The 24,235-nt window shown below is 41.6% G+C and overlaps 3 protein-coding genes across 7 annotated transcripts; 2 read left to right on the forward strand and 1 right to left on the reverse strand.

Annotated features, from left to right (window-relative positions):
- The first annotated feature begins 597 nt into the window (after positions 1–597).
- On the forward strand, positions 598–4,332 carry hvcn1 (hydrogen voltage-gated channel 1). Of its 3 annotated transcripts, none has more exons than XM_042058674.1 (6): positions 598–747; positions 1,508–1,739; positions 2,156–2,260; positions 2,793–3,024; positions 3,493–3,605; positions 3,825–4,332. In XM_042058674.1, exons 2-6 carry the CDS (start codon positions 1,560–1,562, stop codon positions 3,879–3,881), a joined length of 687 nt encoding a protein of 228 aa, XP_041914608.1. In that variant the 5' UTR covers positions 598–747; positions 1,508–1,559; the 3' UTR covers positions 3,882–4,332. The 3 variants fall into 3 exon arrangements, with proteins under 3 accessions (XP_041914608.1, XP_041914606.1, XP_041914607.1); XM_042058672.1 differs by having other exon boundaries at positions 1,542–1,739; positions 3,825–4,331; XM_042058673.1 differs by lacking the exon at positions 598–747 and having other exon boundaries at positions 790–1,739.
- Positions 4,333–4,339: 7 nt separating this feature from the next.
- tctn1 (tectonic family member 1) lies at positions 4,340–11,289 on the reverse strand. 2 transcript variants are annotated; one of them, XM_042058668.1, is made up of 15 exons: positions 10,892–11,289; positions 10,421–10,538; positions 10,125–10,258; positions 9,804–9,955; positions 9,506–9,608; positions 8,546–8,658; positions 8,418–8,438; positions 8,027–8,176; positions 7,787–7,912; positions 7,592–7,680; positions 6,919–7,056; positions 6,561–6,714; positions 5,947–6,078; positions 4,920–5,076; positions 4,340–4,555 (listed from the first exon to the last, which is right to left on the reverse strand). In XM_042058668.1, exons 1-14 carry the CDS (start codon positions 11,229–11,231, stop codon positions 4,930–4,932), a joined length of 1,917 nt encoding a protein of 638 aa, XP_041914602.1. In that variant the 5' UTR covers positions 11,232–11,289; the 3' UTR covers positions 4,340–4,555; positions 4,920–4,929. The 2 variants fall into 2 exon arrangements, with proteins under 2 accessions (XP_041914602.1, XP_041914601.1); XM_042058667.1 differs by having other exon boundaries at positions 4,340–5,076.
- Positions 11,290–12,021: 732 nt separating this feature from the next.
- pptc7b (protein phosphatase targeting COQ7 b) lies at positions 12,022–23,998 on the forward strand. Of its 2 annotated transcripts, XM_042058670.1 has the most exons (7): positions 12,516–12,576; positions 15,596–15,648; positions 16,200–16,379; positions 17,642–17,840; positions 20,130–20,253; positions 20,557–20,686; positions 21,078–23,998. In XM_042058670.1, exons 2-7 carry the CDS (start codon positions 15,618–15,620, stop codon positions 21,134–21,136), a joined length of 723 nt encoding a protein of 240 aa, XP_041914604.1. In that variant the 5' UTR covers positions 12,516–12,576; positions 15,596–15,617; the 3' UTR covers positions 21,137–23,998. The 2 variants fall into 2 exon arrangements, with proteins under 2 accessions (XP_041914603.1, XP_041914604.1); XM_042058669.1 differs by lacking the exon at positions 15,596–15,648 and having other exon boundaries at positions 12,022–12,576.
- Positions 23,999–24,235: the final 237 nt, after the last annotated feature.

Below are 24,235 nucleotides of genomic sequence, written 5' to 3' on the forward strand. Positions count from 1 at the left end.
CAAGAGTAGGACTAATATTATCGGTTATCGTATCGGTATCGGCCACAACAAACCAATAAATATCAGTTATCGTTATCAGCCCTAAAATTCCATATCGGTGCATCTCTACTTTTTACAGTGATTGATTGGACATTTGAATGACTATTGTCCAAATACTGCCATCTAGTTGACAATCTTCCACGAATGACAAATCCAGCATTGCCTGTCACTACAATGTTTTTATTATAACAAGACATTTTTTCAGTGCTTTGCATTAGGCCTATGTTTTCTTTTCTGTCTCAAGCCTTAAACCGTACTTGTTAATATTTGTGTTGGCTCACATTTGCTTAGGCTATTTGAACTGATAAAGATATCAACATGGTAAAGCAATTAGCCTACACTCAAAACGGTGAATAGGCCTGCATAAGAATATTTAAATAGGTCTATTTCAGGATCATAACAATATCCTGAACACCCTATAGGCCTATCAGCAAAAATACCTTGGTAGGTATAATGCCAGGTATAATGAATGCAGGTTTATTAAGGATTTTTTTTGTTACTGTCAGTCGCTGTTAACGGTCCCATGACTTCGCAATCCTATAACTTCCTTCAGGGAAGAACACATTTGGAGGCGGAGTTGGGTTAAAATTCGGGTTACGATATGAATGGTGAATCTCTCATGATGGACCATCTGTAACTGACAGTGAAATACATATAGCCTATATTGTTTTCTTTACAACTTGCTACACACAAGCAAAAGTCATAGAGGTAAGATCACATATAACTAACCGTTCGTTTTTTTTCTAGGTAATGGAGTTGCTGTTATTTTTTTCAGCCTTAACAAAATAAGAAACAGCCATTACTTAAAATGTTATATGTGCATCTGCTGCCTTAGAAACAAATGTAGACGACTAAATGTTTTCTGATTGTGTGGATCACGGATTTCATGGAATGGTGATGTCTGCATTTCTGCAGGAAATCACGAGTATGGCACAAGCCGCCGCTGCTGACAACAGGACAATGACAGCCAAACTAATAGTCAAGTGCGTAAACTAACATTGATTGTTGTCGAATCTAGGCTACAAAGTAGGCTAGGCTCACTTTTTAAATAACGAAGTAGCCTATATCCTTAAACTCGCGTGTAACTTTTCATGCAGGCTATCTGTGGTTTTAGAACTCTCCGAATCTGGCTGGATTCTAACATAATTTTGCAATGTTCGACCGAATAAAGTGGTGGTCGAGCCTGCAACGGGCAAGGCCCGCGGAAAATGACACTAGATATGCCGACATTTTTCATAACTCAGTTTTAAGATTTTATAAACAAAACGACGGCATATATGTGAGATTCTACAAAATGCAGATTATGGGCGTTTCTCCAAAGGTCTCTGTCCAGAGTTTGTGCCAGAGATAGCCTACAATGTCCTGTCGCATTACGCAAGGAGGTGCGCTATTTTGCAAAATAGCCTCCTGTTGAGACAAGCGGAGTAAAACTTAAATCTGAGTGACGCCAAACTAGCTGACTTTTCAGATCTTCAGTAACTCACGGCGCGCCCCCTCTGCAGGTGCACTACCAGATCAACATGTCACGCTACCTGAGATTCTTCACAGTCGTTGGAGACCAGGATCAGGGTGACACTGCGTGGCAGAATGAAGAGCTCCATGAGGCCAGTGAAGACCTGGAGCCGGCTACCGGGCAGCAGCTGGCGCGCATCACTTTTAGAGATGCCCTATGCCGACTCTACAGCTCCGAGAGATTTCAGGTGGAGTAGGCTAGACAGAGATGAATTGGATACGATTATTGCTTATCAAACCGGTAGGCTAGTTTTCACATAATGTCAACCATTTTGGTGGTAATATTTATCACTGTAGGTATTTTTTAAAACTAGGATTACAGTCAATGTCCTCATTTGACAACTTCCTAATTATTATTATTTTATTTATTATTTATAGGGACAACAATTAATTAATCAACATGTCTGTAAATGTGCCAGTGTTAGCCGGCCGGCTAATTTTCAACTGCAGTCCTTAGAAATAACCATTAATTGACTGGGCCAGTTGTTTTTAAATGCTAAGTTCTTGTCTCTGAAAGTAGGCCTAGGCCTACTGCCCACAGGATTTGTATATCAGTTCTCTCTTGTAGAGGTGTTGGTCTGATCATATGATGTATGTTTTTCAGATTGTTGTGGTCTGTATGGTTATTCTGGATGCTGTGTTTGTACTCTGTGAGCTTCTTATGGATTTGTCCATAATACAAGCTGACGCTGGCCATATTGCCCCACAGGTAGGCTATGTCAGTCATTCTTACATTAAAGTGTGCTATCTTAGTGTGTGTACGTAATTATGTAGCAGGGAGGAGATGTATTAATCACTATTGACCATAATTATTGAACAAGTTATTGTCAGGACAATTTAATAAGTGAAGCTATTTTTGATTTGTCATGCTACAGTTTCAATAAATTTCAACAGTGCATGAATTTATCTTATACAGTGTACAGCTATGCTCAGTGAGGATAATCTTTATCAGCTAGTTTCTTAGCTTAGTCCAAGACTAAAAGCTTTTTTTAATGGAGAGTTTCATTTACTTTTTCTCTTTGAGTCTAGGACTTTAGGGTGCACTCTTAACATTAGGGTGCACTCTTTAACACTTTAGTGCACATTCTAAGACAGTTGTTGATCAATTTGGAGACAAATGCTTTCTGTGCAGTGGATCAAACTAAATATTGCCTCATAGAATATACTAGTTAATGGAATAATGGATGACATGGATTGGTTGTTACACGTTATTCCCACCATTGTCTCCTGATCATTGGTAGGTCTTCCACTACCTCAGCCTGGCCGTGCTCACCTTCTTCATGGTGGAGCTAGCGGGGAAGATGTACGCCTATCGTTTGGACTTCTTCAAGCACAAGTTTGAGGTGTTTGATGGAATGGTGGTGGTGGTGTCCTTCATCCTGGACATTGTGTACATCTCCAGAGAGGATGCCTTCGATGGCATGGGATTGCTGATTCTGCTCAGGCTGTGGAGGGTGGGCAGGATTGTCAATGGTGAGCCCTTTGAGATTTAAAGCAACATGATGTAAGGATGGGCATACCACTTAGTGTAAATTCTTAAAGTTCTGGGGTACAGTAAAGGGGTATCGAGTGTGTTGAAAAGTTTGTTCCTGCACAGTACATCAGTTACATTGTGCAAAAATACCAAGAGTGTCAGGCAGACAGTGGCAATGGCAGATGTCATTCTCCCTATTATGAGTAAGTGTACCATCAAAATGAGTTTCAGGTTATTTAATTTAACACAGTTTGAATGGTGTTGGTATAAAATATGATGTGGTAAAGATGTGTCTCTGTTCTGTTCTCTGATAGTACACAATCACTGGAAGGTAGATAAACACATAGTTCCCATCAGACATCTATATGCACTACGCAGTTCTACGCTCCAGGATGTCTTACAACTCATTCTTTCACTCGTTGGGATTACCAGTAGTTGTGTAAGCCTTTCTCTTTACTTTTTTACAGGTGTCCTGATGTCTGTGAAGAATCGTGCGAATAACAAAATTCAGAAACTGAAGGACAGTAACAATCACCTCATTCAGAGAGTCAATGAGCTACAGGACAAAAATACAAAGATGGTAAGTGCACTTCTATGAAATGCCTCAGTCCACAGGTAAATCAATAGCAATGGTCAGGGTCTTCTGCTTTTTTCCCCATGATCAGTAGTCTTGCCATCAGCATGTGCATACTTCATACACAGCAGTATGTTAAAATCTAGCATCCTGACTATAAACACAGTCATTAAGGTGGCTGTATGAAAGTCACCATTAATTGGAATTTATGTTATTCTGTCCTAGGAACAAGAGAATTCTCAACTACGCTCACTTTTGCAGCAACACAGAATCCAGTTTTGATGTTTCCAGAAGCAAAAATAATGGATCTATGATACTATGAAGCAACAGATTTTTGCACTTGATGCTTTTGCTTTTGCTAAGCATGTGACAAAGGGAGACTATTTACACGATCAATGTAGAAATCAAATGTATTTATATAACAGTGCCATCAAATAATGGTGTTTTTCATGAAAATATACAGTGATGAATCAGTGAGCTTACAAGTCTGCAGTCTGTACAGAATCAAATTATGTTTGATGCAATTCCTAAACAATAGTGTATTTTCTTTTGAACTTATTTTGTTCAAATTGATTTTACATTTAACTTCCTTACAAACACAAGGACATTCTTAACCCACTGGGCGTTGAGATTTGTTTATGAACTCTACACAAGTACCGGTATCTGTATTCTGCATCAAGTCCATTGTATATAATTTACTATGTCTAGATGTCATGCACAATTAAAAGACATTTGTACCCGTGTGATCAAAGTAATTTATTGCAATATATACAAAACATATCAGCACACACATATTCACAAAGTTTACAAAATAATTCATACATGTATCTAATGTAGACACATGTATAGTGTACTTGTGCATTCTCATAATCAAACGAAACATCCTTGACCTACAGATGTCGTCTCTTAGTCCTATCATTGCAGAACTGTGTTGAGGTAGGTAAAGTCCTTTGAGTCTTAGAAAACAAAGGTTGATGTAAGATACAAGTCAACACAAAATAGGATAGATGGATCTCATTTTGATCCAAAATAGGTACATCAATAAACTGGATTTCCACATTAGTGAACTTGCCGAAATAGAGCACTATTTAGTATATTACGAATTGTAAACCTATTGACTTGACTATCTGCTAGTGCCAGCAGCAAAACCACTGTGTAAGTTAGAATAAAACTATTTGCTGTCTTCTCTGTATGTAAAATAATTCTGAAATAACCTTGATGATAACCTTGATAAACCCTCCTTGTGCTCCAGTATATCCTTTCACATCTGCTCTAGGAGTTGTTTTATGAACACAGACCTTGACCTTATAAGAGACATACCCTACATCTGTCACACAAAGGGAAAGAAGAAGTCAAAGGGCAGCTTGGCATCGATGGTAGGTGGCACCCTGTAACCAGGCTCTGCTGGTGCAGACACATCCACAAACGCCACAGAGGTGGTGACAGGCACAAAGCCATTGGCACCTGATAGGAGGACCTGGAACCACGAGACAAAATAGTCAAAATTACCTCAGCGCAAGGTAATGCAAACTTACAGCACCTCAGACTGGGAGGCAGGGATGTTAGTGTAACCCACATTAATTGGCAACTCCCATTGTCATGCACCGATAATTCTCTGGTGGCCCCTAGAGGGCGCACAAGACAAATTTTCAAACAGTCAAATAATAATTTTTCTGAATGCTTAAACACATTTTTTGTAACTATGGCTTTTTTTGCAAAACTCTACACACAAATGGCAAAACCACTCACTGAGTTCGCAAAACTAAAAGCACAAACACTGCTTTGCACTCAGTTTGCAATTTTGTAACACACACTTTGACTATATTTTCATTTGGGACCAAAATTATAGTGTCCGTTGTTAGCAGGTCTCTTAAGACTTCATACGTAAGATGTAAGACCTACATACTGCACAGCAGCTGTACCAGCTGCCTACCGTTACATCAGCACATATCTACCTATTCTGTATACTGAATGATGACATTACAGTTACAACTGTTACGATTCCACAAAGGCAACCTGATATGTGACCACTGTCATTTCACCATTATATACAGAGAAGAATTAGATAATTTAGGTGATTTATTTTTCTGATTTAATAATGAAGTGCCAGTATTTAAAAAAAATGATGCCACCAGTCACAGGCTCACTGGTAGCACAAAGGTATATGTAGCCATTACAGTGCAGCTTATTTAGAATACAAAAATGTCTACACAATATAAAATATCAACATGTATACAAAATGTTTCCTCTAGATCTTTTTAGCAGTCTGCAACCTCCAAACAAGCCTAAAGTTCTATAATTAAAACTCAATAAATGATTGAGGAGATTTGAGAAAAGGGTAACTTACCAGGCTGCTAGTATTGGTTTCAATTATTTCAGTCACACTGACAATTTGTGCTTGGGGATTCACCAGGGACCCATACTTGGTCCATCTCACTTCAAGGTGAAGAGACAGTGGTACGTTACACTCTCTGGAACCCTGTCAAACACACAGTAAACAAGTATAAAATGAAAGAGCAAACAAAGAACCTTACTTCAACAAAGAATGGGGGTAGAGGAGCACTTCTTGGACTCTAAAGTTTGGTTAAGTCAGAGGTGCTCTTTGGATGGGAAACTAAATGCCAAGAATCAAAAAACGCCAAGGCACTCTCTATTGAAAAAGTTAAAAAGCCTTTATTATCATGGCTTGGTCAAGTTAACCTTCTAAAAAACTCCAACGCGTTTCGGCTACATGCCTGGGAGTAAGTATCTATTTTCAATAGAGTGCCTTGGAGTTTCTTGATTCAAAGAACTTTACTTGGGTGATCTTAGCACCAAAATAATAGCATTTTGGCATCTTTATTCTGTCTCAGAGTGTGAAGTTGTTCTGAAGTCCCTGTAAAGTTGCATCAGGTAAAATCTCTTCATTAGAACAATAACATGTGGGTCCCACAACATCTAAAACAACCATAAAACCCTTACTGATGCTGTAGTTTGGTTCTTGATTGGTACCCAGTCCAAAGTGTACTTAGGAGGGGAATTTCCAAAAGAAGCCACATAGTCTGGAAAGTTCTTTCCTTTAAGAACACCTATGAGAGTCTCAGAAAGAACTGAGCAGTTGGAAGCATCTGTCAACCTGGGCAAAAAGTTGTAAATGGAAAAGAAAAGAAGAAGAAGAAGAAGAGGATAAGACATTTTTTTTTGTAGAAGCGCCCAACACAACAACACTGTCCAAATGCAACTTATATCGTCATCATAGTGTCCTCAGTTTCATGTAAAAGAGCAATGGAAACTAAAAATGACCAAGAATGAAAAGAAAAAAGGAAAATGTTTGTCTCACCTGAGGGTGCAGCCAGACACTGTATCTACTCCAAAGAGTACAGGAGAGCGATCCATGCTACCTGACAGGCAGTCCTGACCCCTGGAACTATGGATGACTGTGAGACCTGCCTTGGGGTCAGTTCTCAATGAAATCCCAGTGAAGGAGGACAGTTAAGGACACAAACTGTGACTGTTGAGGCTCAGTTCTGAAACTAGGTTTCTGAACCAATCAATTGGTTCCCTGGGTAATTTGTTTGCAGATATACACTTTTTTTTTTGTGTGTGACACAGATTCAACTTCATAAATTACACAGTAGGAGGATGCAACAACAACTACATTCTGATCAAATCTGAGAGTATTAATAATAACTAATATCACTGACATAGAATGTTGCATGTTAATGTAATGCTCATCTGGACACAGTTTTCATGGGAAAACAAAGACGAGGACAGGATATTAAAACAGTTTAGATAAAGAGACCTCATCTTGTAGAAAATGGGGCTGGACTATCTGCTCATGCTCATTATCTCCACACTCTAGTTTTACAAAACAACCATAAATCCTATACTTGGATCTGCATCTGGCAAGTTTAAAACGGTACAGAATATCCAAAACAACCTCCTCTGCATCATGGATAAACAGGACTCACTTGCATACAAATTACTCGTTTTAGAGCTGGTGAAAAGGATATTTTGCTGTTTTTGTGCCAGCAATTATAGGTAATCCTACTATGTACCCAGGATTGCCACTGAATCTGAATAATGGTTTTTTCACATACTCCTGTAAATGTAAAAATATATACTGTTTTGTAGAGTATACAACATCAGGAAATGGGAAAGAATTATACCTGTTAAAATAAGCAAACACTTTCACCAATTTTCAATACCTGCACAAATTCAATCTGAAAAGTTTGCTGCAGTGGGATCATATTGTTCCTGACTGCACCCAGGATAAATGCTGTGGTCACATTCTTAATTTCCCCGATGTCGCTGAACACAACTACATACTGGACCTTTGACAGTGAAAAACACAAGATATTTTAGTACTGACCAACAGATGTGTGAAGTGTAGATAGAGATCTGTGAAGAAGCAAAAAGTGATTGTGTGCACCTTTCCAAGACCTTACCTGAAACACCACGTTATTGCACACAGGAGAGGCAGCACCTGTCGGGTTCACTAATTGAGGAGTGTAGCTAGAGTTGTCAGAGGGATCCACTGGAGTCTGCACACCTTCCAAAGACTGCAGGACAATGGATATCACCTCCACTGGTATCAGCTGTAATCATCATGTAATCAAAGAGTCACAGACCATTAAAATCTGACTACTGCCCACATTTTGAGATGCTATGCACTTATTCTCCACTGGCACAGACATGCCTTAAACAGATAGGGAGGCAAAAACTAACTCTAGCTCACTCCAATAGATAACCATAACCATAGATACAGATGTCTATAATTCTAATATACTCAAGAAAAAAATGGGATGTGGTAGATGGGTTGACAAGAATTGCACTTACAGTGGCAAGAGTAATTGCGCTCTGCAAAAAAAAATGTGAAAGATCAACATTAATATTAGTGTCTACTCTGCAAAAACACTTACATTTGGTGCAGTGCCATGGCACATTGAATAGACAAATAGACTCACCGAGACAACTTGGAAACCATTATAGCTCTGCAAGCTTAATGCACCCAGTGTGGTGCAGTCATTTACCAAGTCAAAGTTTCGCATACATGTGGTTTTCTGATCCTGTAGAAATGCTGTACAATAGACCAGACAGTAACATTAGTCAAATTTAGATTAAATGTTTCATAACTACTCATTGATTGTACTATCCGAGCAAAAATGCACTGCTAAAATGAGTGTGTGAGTGATGCAAGTCACCCCGCTCACAGTTAGTTTGATCTACTGCCCTCTGGGAAGACGTACAGAAGCCTGCGCTCCCGCACCACCAGACTCACCAACAGCTTCATACACCAGGCTGTTAGGATGCTGAACTCTCTCCCCCCTCTACCCTCAGCTACATAACATCCTGGACATTGGACCCACAATGGCTGCCTTGCACTACTCCACTTGCACACTTTGCAACTTGTTGTTGTCCTGTTGTCCTGAAAACACTTCTGAACACACTTCTGCTGCTCTTACATAACTTGCACCACTATGCCACTTGCATACTTAGGTCAAACAGAACTACCTCAGCCATTTATTGGCCTGACTTTTGCACTATTATATTGACTGTGTATGCACAATTACACAATTTCAACCCAATTTTGCTGCTCTTATTTCATAATTGTATGTGCCTTCTTATTTACTTTTTATTGTTTACTTGAATGTTATGTTTGTATGTGGACTTAATTGGTAAAATATGTCTTGTCTCCACCGTGGGATAGTGGGAAACGTAATTTCGATCTTTTTGTATGTCTTGACATGTGAAGAAATTGACAATAAAGCAGACTTTGACTTTGAAACAAAAAAAATAAAATGCATACAGTGCAACCGGAAAGTTTCCGGACCCTTTCAACCCGACCCTTTTTTTCTCTTCAAGAGAGAGAAAAAAAAAAATCAGAAAAAAATGTTTGGTAAGAGGGATGTCGACACTCTTAATACCTGCAGGGTTTGCATCTAAGCAATAGGCAGTCCCAGCTGAAGCAGGCAGGAGGAAGTTCCCTCTCTGTCCCATCTCATCTTCGGTTAGGATTGTATCACCATACTGGCAATCCACATGAAAAATAAAAGGAATGGGCATCAGTTCACAAAAAGTGTGGCTTTACTTTCTTTAACAACATGCAATACTACCAACATGCTGCATCAAAAATGTAAACATTGTTCGTATTTAGATTTAACATCAGTCATTATGTATGTGTCCTATGTGTCCTATGAAGTCAAATCATTAAAGGAACTTTACAATGTATCCAAATGAGAGTCCTGGATCCTGTTGGTTTGACCCACTGCTCCCTTCAGAAGTGCTGAAGAAAAATCCAACAAACTGATGGAAGAGGGAGTCAAAATTGACATCTGTGGGCACCTCTGGAGTGGCATAAGACAAGCCTGCATCATCTGTGGGAAAACAAACATACAAGACAAACAAATTATACTCTTGGCAAGTAGGAAGGCATATATCAGGCATTTATTTACACATCAGAGTGTTATTGTTTGTGACAAGTGTGTTTACTGATGACAGATGTTATTTACACAGAACCATGTATGAACATGGACATTTTCTTACAGTTGGCTTTCTGTATGCAGAATAGTCCCGAGTTGACCTCTCGATCAACAGAGGACTGCACACTGGCATAACCATCTGGACTGGTTCTCAAGGAATAGGAAGCCACATCTTGACTACACAATTTAGGGCTGACACTGCAAAGGTAGAGAAAAATGCATTTTGGTTCATGGCAGGTCCACAAGTATTGCTAGATATGGAATATATATCTAAAAGAGGATTCTTTCATTGTTATTCCTCATTTCTTATTCCAAAAATCTAATTAATTATCTATGAAATTAGGCAGGTTTCCCACATACATGACTTTCTCAACGGAACAGGAAGTGAAGAGAGATACTTCTTCTGTGCAATCAGGATCACAGCAGCAGTTCACCTCACATTCCCAATGGTGCTGATTACATGGGCACAGGCTGGAAACTAGAGAATAAGAGACTAAATTAGCCAAGGACTAATAACATATGGATGGTCTTAGCTACACACAGCCAAAGTTGTAAGTCTATGCCACAACAGAGCAACTTACTGATGGAATTAGCTCGCTTATGGCGTTAGCTAAATGATTTGCCCTGACAAACCCAGCAATGAAGAGTAGATGCATGGCTTTGTAAATTTGGACAGCTATATAGCTACATACATTAGCTTTAATTCAACGTGCACGCAGTCCAAATTAGTCTGCAAACAGCTAAATAGTTGGCACTCAACTGACAGACACTTTGCTAGTTAGCAGATAGCTATGTAAAATGGAGTCTTTAGCAACAATGTCAAGATCGTACCAGAATAATCTGGGCTAGGTAGAGAACTGAAAAGTTGATGAGGTTCCCGTGGAGCGACTGTAGGCGCACTTTGTGTTGTCGTTGTAGAAAGATCTTTTGCCTCATTTCCAGGAGTGGTCTCGCTCAGTCCAGTTTGACCTGGGAATGGAGTGTCTGTTTCAGTGGGCAAAGTATCTGTTGATGTTGGCAACGAAACGGTGGTACTGTCCATTAATTCCGAGAAATTCTGTAGTCCAATCAAGTCAGTTGTATTGCTAAAGTCGCTATTGTTCTCACTGTATGCATTGGAGCAAGTGTTTTCAGAGTATATTAAAATAAACACTAAAAACAGGGCTTTCATAATATCGGTCCTAGTAACAGATTTGTGTCAATGGCGTCATGTATCCAGGAAATTAGACAGGAAGTACCTAAGCATTCTGGGTAAAAATAAAATTAAAATAAAAGAAATAGTCTACCCTTTTATTTAGTTTTATTGATTGGTAATTGTCAGAAGGAAATTAGGCTATCGCTTACAACGTAGTCAAAAGCCATTCCACTGGAATTTAAACAAATCTGTCTCAAAATCAGCACTAGCCATTTTGGCTCAAGATAAACATGTGCAAATAGACTAATGTGAAAAGAGTCGACACGTCTGTCTGGGTGCAGAAGTGTTTTATATCAAGTATAATATCAGCTGCAGGACTTCAGTTTGACTAATTGTAGCACATACCACAGATCAGAATAGCTCTCCGATGGTGACTTTTAAACTGAAATGCACACACATAATCAGATCTTTGACAAAGACCTCTGACAATCTCTCGCTCCTAGTTTATTAAAGTTCTTATTTCATGATCTGACCTAAACAAATTAAATAATGTATATCACTTCAATTTATTCGACTGACAGGGGTTTAAAACTCTCGAGGATTATTTCTTATGATTAGATTAGTAGGCGTACTGCTCAATTAATACAGCAAAGGGGAAATATAGCCCACTAATAGCATGTTATGGACTAACTTTTAATGACTGTGAAAAGTCCTTTGCGACCGCTTGGGTCATCCATTGATGCAGAAACATGCTAAATGTCCTTTTAGGGAAAGCCCGAATTGCGTCGCCACTAGAGCTCCTGACGTCAGTACGAGTCACGGTCACGAGACCGATCTTTGCTTCTCCGGAACCCGGGTTGTTTGTTGGAGGGCTTGCGAGTGGAAAGGATGATGCCTGGTAGGATGGAGCGATATGGAGGAATCGCGTCTGTTAAATCTGCCAAAACCTAAATAGGCTGTGACTTTAAACGCTGTGTTGTGTGGCCTACAGAGACGTTGCTTTCTCTTAATCGCTAATACGACCGTGGACGCTTCATTTATCTCCGTTAGGTGTGTAGAGTAAGTGCTAGCTCGCAACAATTCTTACCTAAGATCAGCCGAATGTTGGCGGACTGAGTGGCCACGGGCTCGGACAGTGTTGGGGTCGGCAAGTAGACTTCATCGATCTCGAATTGGGGGATGTTATCCGTACTTTCCTATGGCAGAATTGTTGCCAGGGCTGTCCTGGGTGGACTCTCCCAAACTGATGGTCGGGATTACAGCCTCATCACAGCTAGCTGTGGTTTCGGAAAAGACTTTCGTAAGGGGATCTTGAAGAAAGGGATGTGCTACGGCGATGATGCTTGCTTCATTGCTCGACACAAATCTGTTGATGTTTTGGGTAAGTCCTGCATGTACGGCAGCCAAACTAATTCTCTTAGTATTATTTCACATAATTTGCCATTCAGATTATGTCTGATTTAGAACACAAGCGTGTCAGTAACCAAGTGATGCATTGCTATGGTCTAATAGGAACTTCCCCGTGACCGTTTTTTTATTGCATGACCTTCATGGGTTAAAGGCAAGCATGTGGAGACGTACAATGATGTACTGCAAGCTAGGTTGTGTGTGTAGCACCGTTTAGGTGTGACTGCCTACCTGACCTGAGTTCACCGTATCAACACTTCATTTTCTTACACAGTTGCATGTTTGGTCGCCATAACATGATGAGGAATGAAAACATGGAACAATAATGTTAGAACGTTATTTTGTTGAGAAAATTAGCAACCACCATAGCTGTGTGCAGGAAGTCTTTTAGCGTGACCTTTTACCTAGAAACAGTTCAGGACGAGCCCCCCTAGCACAACTAGTGGTGGTATCTTGTGAACACATGCTCAATGTAAACATTATATGATTAGTAAAAACAAAGATAGCAGACACAACAGCATGACAATTTTGTAAAGAATGCATCATTCCAAGGACGCACACAACGTATTAATGTTACACACAACTAACCGGTGTTGACTCAGCCTATTGTCCTGCTCATGTAAAGAGATAGCAAATTTATGCTGAACGATGATGAATAATCAGCCATGTAAATGTCAGTTGATAGTAAATAAACGAAACGTAGCAAGTCATAACATACATTTATATGTGGGTGATTTTGTCGGAGTTTTTTTTTTAAAGGTCAGAATGGTTGAGCATGGAGGCAGCCATGTTGCTAGCGATAGTGGCTAATGTTACAAACTCACGCCTGTACGTCGTTGTTCCGCACGAGAAAGCCTTTGTCCTCAAAACACCTTCTTGTGTGAAGTTGATGGAAAGCGAAGGGAAAATGTCATCGGTCTCGATAAAGTGGATGCCTGCCCTCCATTTAGACTAGATGATCATAATGACAACATTCTGTAAATGTTTAATATTATCTGCTTATCTTCTCCAAACTCACAAATCTTACCGATAGCTTCTAGCTATTTGGGCAACTATGCATCTGCAAAAATAATGGAATATTTGTACAAGATTGAACCTCTTATAGCTAATAAGATACGTATTTTAGCTAATGCAATGTTTTATAATTAAGTAGAAGCAGGAAGTTATTTTTAAATGTCACATTTATGCACGTATTTCTAATTGTTGCGCTGGTTTGTATTCTATTTCTGATTGTAATTGCAGGGGCATGTAACAAACGTTCCTCATAATACCTGTAAAACGGTTTCTTTAGCTTACTACTTCAAACTCATGGTATTTTTTCATCTCATCTCAATAGTCCGAACACCAGAGCCGCTGAAGTCTTTTGTTACTATTGGAAAATGCACGACACGTGGTAGCACAGCTGTTCACATCTCTTTCTTTTGTGTGCGCAAGCGGAAGTAGGACAGCAATGGTCATTTTTTTAAAACTGAGCCAGGGGCTCTAAGTTGTAAACCCTAGTCTAGTGTATTGTGAATGTTAAAGGCACTCAACCATTCAGGCTAAAGGTCGAATAATTTATTAATCAAGGTCGAAATTATATTTTCTTCCATCTGATTTTAAAATTAAATGTCCATATTTCGAACTTCCATATAGCATATGTAGGTGTTAAAGATGGCCTTTCAATTAACGTCACCTCCCGTCACGTCAGTACAATTTGTATAGGATTGTTACTTGCTCTGCAGGAGGTTATCCAAAGCTGGGTTCTGGCTGTCTCACTAGGTTGCTGGGATGAGTTGAAGGGAAAATACCAAATAAACAAACAGACTAGTCTGGTTACTTTGTCAGAATCTTGAGTTTCTTGGAATAATTTGCATTCCTTAGCTTATATCTGATTAATGTAAGTGTAATACAGTGGTCCTTATTCATCACAAACTGCATGAATTTAGTATGGTTGCATAACCTAACAAATAATATATATATATATATATAGGGTAGCCAAATGTTTGAGTATACACTAGCCTCCATCCTCTTGTTAAGAATGATCAAACAAGGGTTGTGTTGTTGCTGATAGATGGTTTGTGTATTTTGAATGGACCATTGTCCTGTTTACAGGATCAACAACACCTTCTCTCTAGTCAGGTTACTTATCCGATCTTGAGAGAACGGTCAAGCGCCTACAAAGACTAATATCAGCTTAACACTCACTGGGTCACGAGGGCCATTTCCAACTGTTAATCAAAACTCAGATGTTAATGCCCGTTGACCATGCCACCTGAGGCAAATGGGATCACCTCCTTGTCTCTTACTGCTAGCACCCTTTTGTGTTGGTGCAGTGTGTCTGTAATATGTCAACACAGATGCAATTCATTAAGATTAATAGATTAAAAAGGAAGTGTACTGTATGTTAGGTCCTAGGTCCAGGTCTGATATAACTGCTTGTTGAAGTCTTTGTAGCACTCTGCAAATAAACTTGTCAGGTTGATCATCTGATCGATGTACAATATTTATGTACGAGTGCCACTTCTTGTTTCTTTTATTTAATTGGATGCTCTTGTATGGTCCCCCCAGCAGAATAACGGTCACAGTGTGTGTGTGTGTGTGAGAGAGAGAGTGACAAAGAGAGAGCTAGGGAGTATGGATGTTGTTTTTCCTCTGTCAGAAAATCTCCCTTTAAAACGTCTCTCTAGAGACCCATACAGATAGTCAGACCTCTGCATCTTTCCCTCCCTGTTCATTTTTCTCCTACAGACACCCCTACCTTCCAATACAACAAACAATTATTTGTGGCTGTGGTTCAATTCAATGAACCCAGATATTCTTTAGAATGTTCATTTTCCAACATTCCCATCACACCGGTGTGACGGTACACCTTTAAGGGTTAATTTATTTTTTCTTTCAAGAGAAAAGGGCAATGCTGTAAATCATGACCTGTAATGGGAGGTTCCATGACGCCAGGCACGCGGGTCAGAACCTGATAGCTGACAGCTCTCCTCATGTTCTGTACTCCCCAGTGGTGGCTGCCTTGACCACAATATGACACAGTTGCCCCCTGCAGCCGGCTCAAGTGAGTGACGGCACTATACAGTATATTTGGCTCTGTGGTTCCCACAAAGGTGAGGTCTCGTGCATCAATCACAAGCAGCTGCCGTGTTTCCAGTCTCAGTCTTATCAACGCGTTGATAATCAGTCGGTTTGTAAAATGTGTGTGTGTGTGTGTGTGTGAGAGGGGGATGTCAAATGGTGAGCCAAATGTTGTGCTAAAGAAGGCCGAAGACGTCCCACGTATGCTTAGAGCAGCCAGCAGTAATAAAAGCAAAGGCATGCTGGCATTAATAGTTAAAATTAGCCGTCAGCATGTGATTGGTGTTCAGGGAGGGAGAACCCCATGATTTGTTTTTCCAGTAGTGCCTTGAGGTGGATTGGAATGATTACATGCATAAGTGAATAAAATGTGCAGACAGACAGATGGCTAAAATAGATAGATAATTGATCTCAATGGAAAGTTAGGGACTACTGGATAGGCAGCCACTTGCATCATCACTGTAAGTCGAGCAGGAAAAGGATACCACTGGAACTCGCCCTTATGCAGTCTCTCACTCTCTGTGGTCCCCTTAGGAGTGGCAGATGGCGTCGGAGGCTGGAGGGACTATGGCGTGGACCCGTCGCAGTTCTCCGCCACGCTGATGCGGACGTGTGAGCGGCTGGTGAAGGAGGGCCGTTTCACGCCCAGCAACCCAGTCGCCATCCTCACCTCGGCCTACTACGAGCTGCTGCAGAATAAAGTGCCCCTGCTTGGTGAGTCTCACACACACTCTCTCTCTCTCTCTCACTCACTCACTCACTCACTCACTCACTCACTCACATACATACATACATACACACACACACACACAACCACACCAACACCTACCTACCTACCTACTGAGTGAGTCACATGTGGATGTACTGACATAGACGAAAACACTCTTTGTCACAATGAGCTATAGCAGAATACAGTGTCCTTGCTTGGTGAGGTTAATAAATGCCCTCGGACAGAGCAACCAACAACCAACTATGAGCAAGGAGCAAGGAAAAAGAAAAGAAAAATGACAGTCAGAAACGCTACAACCAAGTCAGACATTTTGTGCTGGTGTGAAGTCTCGCTGATGTTATGGAATGTACACTACACTTCCCTTTCTTGTGAACAAAAGTGCTTGGTGAGCCCTGTAACACTCACACACTCTTTTCCCCACATTTAAAACCACACCTACATTTGTCTACAACACAGCTGTCTTTTCGAAAGCCTGCAGGGCCTATTAAACCATGACTGTGTCAGTCACGCATCCACACACACAACACATACAAACAAATACACACACACTAATAAATAAATAAAACCACCACCACCCAGCTGCAGGATGAGTCACAGGACGCCTGTCGTGAGGACCCCCCTCCACACACACACTCGCCCACACGTGGATCTGTAGCCTAAAATTAAGCCGAGCGCAAGCAATTCAGGTGCTCTTCTTAGCCTGTGCCCCACTTCCTTCACACACACACACACACACACACACACACACACACACACACACACACACCCAGACGCAAAGGAAAATGGCCATTAACTGAAGCGACCTGTGCCGTCAGCCCGAGCGGCTTCCGATGCACCCATGGAACAGCTCCAGAAGTGGAGGTGGAATTTCTCTCCGGAGTCTTACATCATGGCCATCTAACTTGACACCTGCGCCGGCAAGCCGCGGCTGGGTTGTTTGCGCAGAAAAGTCCGGCCTCGTTTTATTTTTGGACGGCGCACTGCGCCGAAAGGTCACTGGGTGACCGTTTCTCTGCTTGTAAGGTTGTCCATGTGGCTGGCTGGCAGGGAGGAAGGGAAGGGGGATAGGACTCACTTGACGTATGTAGATGGCCGGTTTGTCTTGTTGTGACAGTCCTGACCTCTCCTCTGTTAATGCTATTATTAATGCTACATTAAACTGATGATGACCATTGTAATTTGTCCCTTCATTAGGCATCACCAGCTCTCTCACTCTCTCTGTTTTCCCCTCCTCCTGTCCACGCAGGGAGCAGCACGGCCTGCATCGTGGTGCTGGACCGGCGGAGTCACCGGCTGCACACCTGTAACCTCGGCGACTCGGGTTTCCTGGTGGTCCGCGGCGGCGAGGTGGTGCACCGCTCGGACGAGCAACAGCACTACTTCAACACGCCCTTCCAGCTGTCCATCGCGCCGCCCGGGGCCGAGGGCGTGGTTCTGAGTGACAGGTGAGGCATGACCAGCTGTGCACTCTCTCTCTCTGTGTGTGTGTGTGCGTGTGTGTTTGCCATATGTCCTAAATGGCCTGTTGGTGACCTCTGTCTAGCTGTGCATTAAGCTGTTTCAACCAATAGAAACAATGCGGGACAAACACCATTTGTTGTTTATTTTAACACTTTTACAACCTCTGACACACACACCTCCTTAGTGCTTTGAACGTTCCTACACATCTCAGGCTCACACCTAAAGAATGAAGAGTTTTGGAGACGGCATTTCTTTAAATCACTATGATGATCTCTAAATATTAATCAGTGATAAAAATGTATATGAAGGTAAAATATCTATATGTTTCTGTAGCTGATTCTTTGGGATTGCAAAACACTACCAATCATTCAGATTAATCATATCATGACAAGTGATTGGTTTTGGATTGAGTCATGATCCACCACATTGCGTGTTACTTGTTAAAATAAATCTCACTCTTACAGGGAGGCGCGTAACTGAAGCATTCGTTTGTGTAGCGTCTGCTGCAACAATTAGACCCGTCTTCTAAAACTATTTTTATGCTACGCGAATGGAGCGCTTCAGTTGCGGCCCTGTTGTAGCCTCCCTCTTAGGCCACCCTTGTATTGATTGAACTCCTATGAGTCCTTGTTGGGAGTGTAACTTACTTACGCAAGGGCTCTCTGGGAGTGTAACACAGATACTAAAACATCTCCACTTCCCCCTCCCTCTCTTCCTACTCCTCTCCCTCCTTTCACTCCTTTTCTCTGTCTCTGTTCTCTCGCTCCTTCTCAGAACCCACCCCATATGCTAACCAGCTCTTGTGTTGTGTTGTTTTTTTTTGTTGCATGGAGAACTTTTCAGGAGTTGCCAGGGCCATGTGATGCCAGCCCCTCGGCCCCTAAGGCTTGCCAACATTGTGTGACACACACACGCACGCACACACACACGCTACCCAGAGTGATGCTGTGCTCCAATCATGGGCAGAGGGTGGCCCCTAGGGGGCCGGTACAGTCGGCCAATCCCGTCTCTCGGTTGTGCACTTTCTTTCCCCCTCTCTCCTCTTGCTCTTTAAACTTGGAAGGGATTTCACGATTCAAGCTTTCCATGCACTTTCTAAATTTACAGCGGACCATTTTATGTTTTATGTCAGCTCAACCTTTGAGGGACACTTTACTGTCCTGTTCCTACCAGCCTCGTGAGATACCTCCAATCAAACAGTTCCTTTTTTAGACACATGCTTCGGTGACATATTTTTGTTCCTTAACTCAATAACTCTATAGGTTCTATATCTTGTCACAGACCCCTCAATTCTCTCTCCTCTTTAGCTAGTTCTTAGGCTACGTTTTTGTTAAATGAAAGGTCATGACTCATAAGTATGTGTGTTCTTCTTTTAGTCCCAACACACCACATATTTTTATTTATTTTTAATGCATGCTTGACCTCTGGGCGCTTTGTCTGGGAATTTCTCTCATATGCTTTGCACTCGCATGTCTGGGAGTCGAAATTGGATTTACTCATGACAATGGTGACCGAGAAGCATGTGCCCAGTCTGTGAAGCAGGTATACGTTTTAAGAACGTGTGTGTGTGTCTGTTTGTCTGTCTGTCTGTCTGTCTCTCTCTGTCTGTCTCTCTGTCTGTCTCTCTCTCTCTCTCTCTCTCTCTCTCTCTCTCTCTCTCTCTCTCTCTCTCTCTCTCCTCTCTCTCTCTCTCTCTCTCTCTCTCTCTCTCTCTCTCTCTCTCTCTCTCTCTCTCTCTCTGTCTGTGTGTGAGAGGGCGTGAGGTGACCCGGTGGCCCGGATAGCAGACGGATTATAGTGAATTATGCCTGGTGTCGTAGCGACACAGTGATGGCTGTCGTCCAGGGCATGGACTGTGCTCTTTGGGTGTTTTCCAGGGGCCTCACTGGGCCAAGGTCTAGACCTCTCAGTTCCTTACTCACACATGATCCCTCTCCACCCCACTTTCTCTTTTACTTTATTGAAAATGGTAGGAAAATGTGAAAATTTTAAAGTAAAGAACTAGTGGAGGAAAGATGTAGATGACCTGAGAGATAATAATATATAATCATTTTGACTGTACATGAAGCCATTGTTGAAATTTGGCAAAATTGTATTTGTTTGTTACAGTGCCACCTTGGGGTCAAGGAGTGTCATATTATATGCCTGAGCAGTGGATGGAAAATCCAACCCATCTGCCACTTTTGATGTTTCTAAGGCTTATGATTTTTGCTGCCCATACACTTTTAGCTTCGCTGTTTGGACCACTAATACATTCTGTCGTTTCTTTGTAGTCCTGATGCTGCAGACAGCTCCTCTTTCGACGTCCAGCTGGGAGACATCATCCTGACAGCCACCGACGGGCTCTTTGACAACATGCCTGACTACATGATTCTGCAAGAACTCAAGAAGCTCAAGGTGAGAACCAATTCTGAGATGGGGCTAACACTTCACTCTATTCATTCAACATGCACGCCTAAATAATGCATAGCTGCCTCTTAAATAGATTTGGCACTAACGGGCACTAACGTAACACAGAATTATTTCATAACCCGATTCTCACATACATTCAGACATGCTGAAATAAAAAAAAAACTCAATATCCAAACATGCTCAAAGATATACATTTAGAAAATCATGATTAAGAAATAATGATTACTCATACACACACACTCACACACCCACTTTAACATAGCCCACTTGTTTGTTTGTCCTGTTCAGAACACCAACTACGACAGCATCCAGCAGACAGCTCGTAGCATCGCCGAGCAGGCCCACGAGCTGGCTTATGACCCCAATTACATGTCGCCCTTCGCCCAGTTTGCCTGTGACAATGGCCTGAATGTACGAGGTGAGATAAGATGGCCTCCGCCTCCAGAGGGAGACCAGACTGTGAGGGCGGCCTCCTGCTGTTTTTTGATGACCTTATTCCATATGCGCTTCATATTTGACATGCTGCCTTTCCTCACGAAAATGGATCTGTCACAGTTTCAAACTGATCTATTTAACCTGTTCTGTAAATCTCTAAGTTTTCAGTAAACATGTTTACATGAAGAATAAACAACAGTGTTTTTCATATTAAGTGAATGTTTATAAACTAAATATGTGTAGTGATTTTTTTTGGACTATTCATGGTAATTTGTTGTAAATGTATGTTTGTTTGTTATAAATGTATATGGTTGTGTATGTATATGTGCATTAATTCCTTTTGTGTGTGTGTGTCTTGTGTTTTTGTTCTTCAGGAGGAAAGCCAGATGACATCACGGTGCTCCTCTCCATAGTGGCGGAGTACACAGACTGAGCGCGTGCGGGAGTGTGTGTGATGTGCGTTTCCTTGTGGGAGTTCTCTATGTGGTGCTGCTCCACCTCAAGGCCCGAGTCTTCCGAACTACCCCACCTCCCTGCCCTCCACTGTTCTCAACCTTCACTCCCCGCCCGAGTCACCCCTCCCCATCTCCTTCTTGCACTGCCCTCTTTGTAGTCACTCTGGTCGTCATGTGCATAACACGCACACGCATGCACAACACAAAGAAGTAGCCTCTGTGGTTAAAGTCTTCCTACTCTGCACCAGACAATGCAGACACGGGGCTGTTAAACAAAGATGACGCACCGAGATGACAATCATTTCTGTCTATGTGGTGTGCATGCTGAAAGATCTAAACAAAAACAAAAAGTAACAGAAGGTATAGTTGTCCTTTGTGTGGTTCTAGTGACATGAGAAGACTGGTGTGTCATAAATGATGCGGTTCTAGGGATGGAATGGGGTTACATTCAGGCAGAAAGGGTCTTTGTTGTCACCATCGGAGATGGTTGTAGTGTGGGAAGGTGTTTGTGTGTGTATGGGGGGGGGGGGGGGGGGGGGGGTGAGTGCAGAAATATGTGGCTAAATGTCTCTTGTTTGTTGGAAGGAAAATGAAGGATGTCTGTTGTTGTGCTGGAACGTTGATGCTGTAGATTGTTTAGATGCCTGGGTCTATTTGTCAGTATGTGTGTTGGGAATATGTTCAGGCCATTAAACTGCCTGTGACTCATAGACATTTGTGGCGAGTGCTGCCCATATTTACTCTGAATGATGGTGGCACTGGTGCCTGGTTTTCTAGTTGAGATGGGAGTTTGATCGTGCACAGGATGTTTGCAGATGTAGGGTGCATTTGTGGGTTTAACATAGTCAAAAGCAAAAGTTTGAGTCTGCTGTCTTGATTTGAGCCTTTTCTGGTTAAAGGGCTGTGGCCATAATAAATGTACTGTCTGCATTTAGTGAGTGAATGTGAGTGAGTGGTTGGATAGTTTCAGTGTGACTGAAGTTCGTATAGGGAAGAAGGGAGTGTTGCTTTTGGAATGGGAGATGTCAGCCCTAACAGACACTGACACAGGGACGTTTGTGGTTGGGTTAGTGTCTGGGGCTACACAATGCATCTTAGTTTTTTGAAGTTGCCAGTCAGATGTCATGTTCATACTGCCTACTCCTCTTCTTGATCAGGTCAACAACGCACAAGGGTGAAGCAGGTTGTTGGGAGGAAGTACTCTCGGTGAGGGGGGAAAAAAAAAGAAAAAAGTTAGGTCAGGTATGAGTTGAAAGTCAGAGGTTTTATTTTTGTATTATGTTTCTTTCGTAGTGTGCTTACTTAAAACAAACAAAAAAGTGTGGTAGATGTACGTCTTTTTTGGATGTTCGGCTCAGGTCACGTGCACGTGCAGCCATATTCAGTTTTTCGGACGGCTAAACACCACCTGCACTGTGAGAGAGTGATGATTGTGTGAAGGGTTGTCTAACAATATATATTTTTTTATTTTATTTTGTTTCGGCTCTAGGTTCAATCTAGAGAAAGTTGAACGAGTGTGCTGCTTTTTCATATGTACATGAAACAAAAAAGTGGGTCTATTTGATTTATTTATATGGGTCAACTTGTTTGTTTGTGTGGGTGGGTGGGGGTGTGTGTGTGTGTGTGTGTGTGTGTGTGTCTGTCTGTGTGTGTGTCTGTCTGTCTGTCTGTCTGTCTGTCTGTCTGTGTGTGTGTGTCTGTCTGTCTGTCTGTCTGTGTGTTTAGAATGTAATGTGTGCATCATTCACATTGGAGCTCCATCTAACTGTTACATCATTCAGTGGGTCCTCTTCTGACCCGATCACATTTATCTTCTCGGTTCTTACCATTTAAGCTCAAGTCAGAATGTTGGTATGTCTAAGATGGGAGCCATTATAATCCTGGTCTCTTTTGGGAAACGTCAAAGCAATATGGTTGCCACCACAAGTGATTTGGTTGTATGCTTGGCTGATTTATTTGGATCATATCTGCCATTATGTATCCAGGTCAGCAACTGTCTGTGTTTTGAAGTGGACAGTGAAGCTTAATTAGGCTGTATGTGTGAAAAGTCAGATGTGTTTAAAGGGGGAAAATGGTCAAAAAAAATAATAAGTGACCACATCCTCATCCATGTGCCTCAATCATGATTGTGACCAGAAAAGAGGTCATTTGAACATGTTTGGCTTTCGTAGTTTGGTGATCAGATCCCCTGGTCGCTAAATGTGTATGTGTGTTTGTGTAAGAAAGTATGCGTGCGTAACTTTATCGCAGGTCATGATTCTTTAAAGAAAACCAAAGTAGGAAAGCCATAGCTGCCAGCATGACCAAGGCATCTCTCGAAATTCCACACTCTCTGTTATGTTGGGAATGTGTTTTGCTGTTCTGTGAGAAGAATATGGGGTCGCTGTAATGTCTGAATATATGTACAAGGACATGTAAAACAAATCAAACAAGCAGGCAGTAAACTTAAATGGTTATTAAGACAATACCACATGTAACTGACAATAAACCTCTGTGTGTGTTAGGGTGTGTGTTTTAGACATGGAGAAAAAAAAGGTATTTTAAGCTGCATTTCATTTCTTTTCTCTTTTTTTTTCCCCTGGTAAATCGTCTGGGCTAGTGTTGCATGATGTTTGTCGAGGCTGGTTGTATCTCTGATGTTCACTTCTGTCTGTGTTGCTGATACTCTCGTCCATCTCAACACAACACAGCCTCTGCTACATAATCAGAAATGGATCTTGTCCTTAGTTAAAAATGGCATTAAGATTCATTAAAAACCTGGACTTGCCTCATCGGAGACATTTAGCAGCTGAATACTGAATAACTGGTATTCAGCCACTAAATGGGTGACCCCCCCCCCCCCCCCCCCCCAAAAAAAAAAAAATTCCCCACTTTGTTTCACTGTCCCATTGTAGTGGCCAGGGAGTCCAGGCACACTCTTATAACCAGGACTTTAGTGGTATTCAGCCACTAAATGGCTGATTTCGTCCCCCTTCAAAATCCCCACTTTATTTCTGAAGTCACTGTTCCATTGTAGTGGCCAGGGAGAGTCCAGGCACATTCCTACAACCAGGACTTGCCTTAAGGAAACGTTCACC

This window comes from Alosa sapidissima, chromosome 13 (assembly GCF_018492685.1).
Source record: "Alosa sapidissima isolate fAloSap1 chromosome 13, fAloSap1.pri, whole genome shotgun sequence".
NCBI classification, from domain to species: Eukaryota; Metazoa; Chordata; class Actinopteri; order Clupeiformes; family Clupeidae; genus Alosa; species Alosa sapidissima.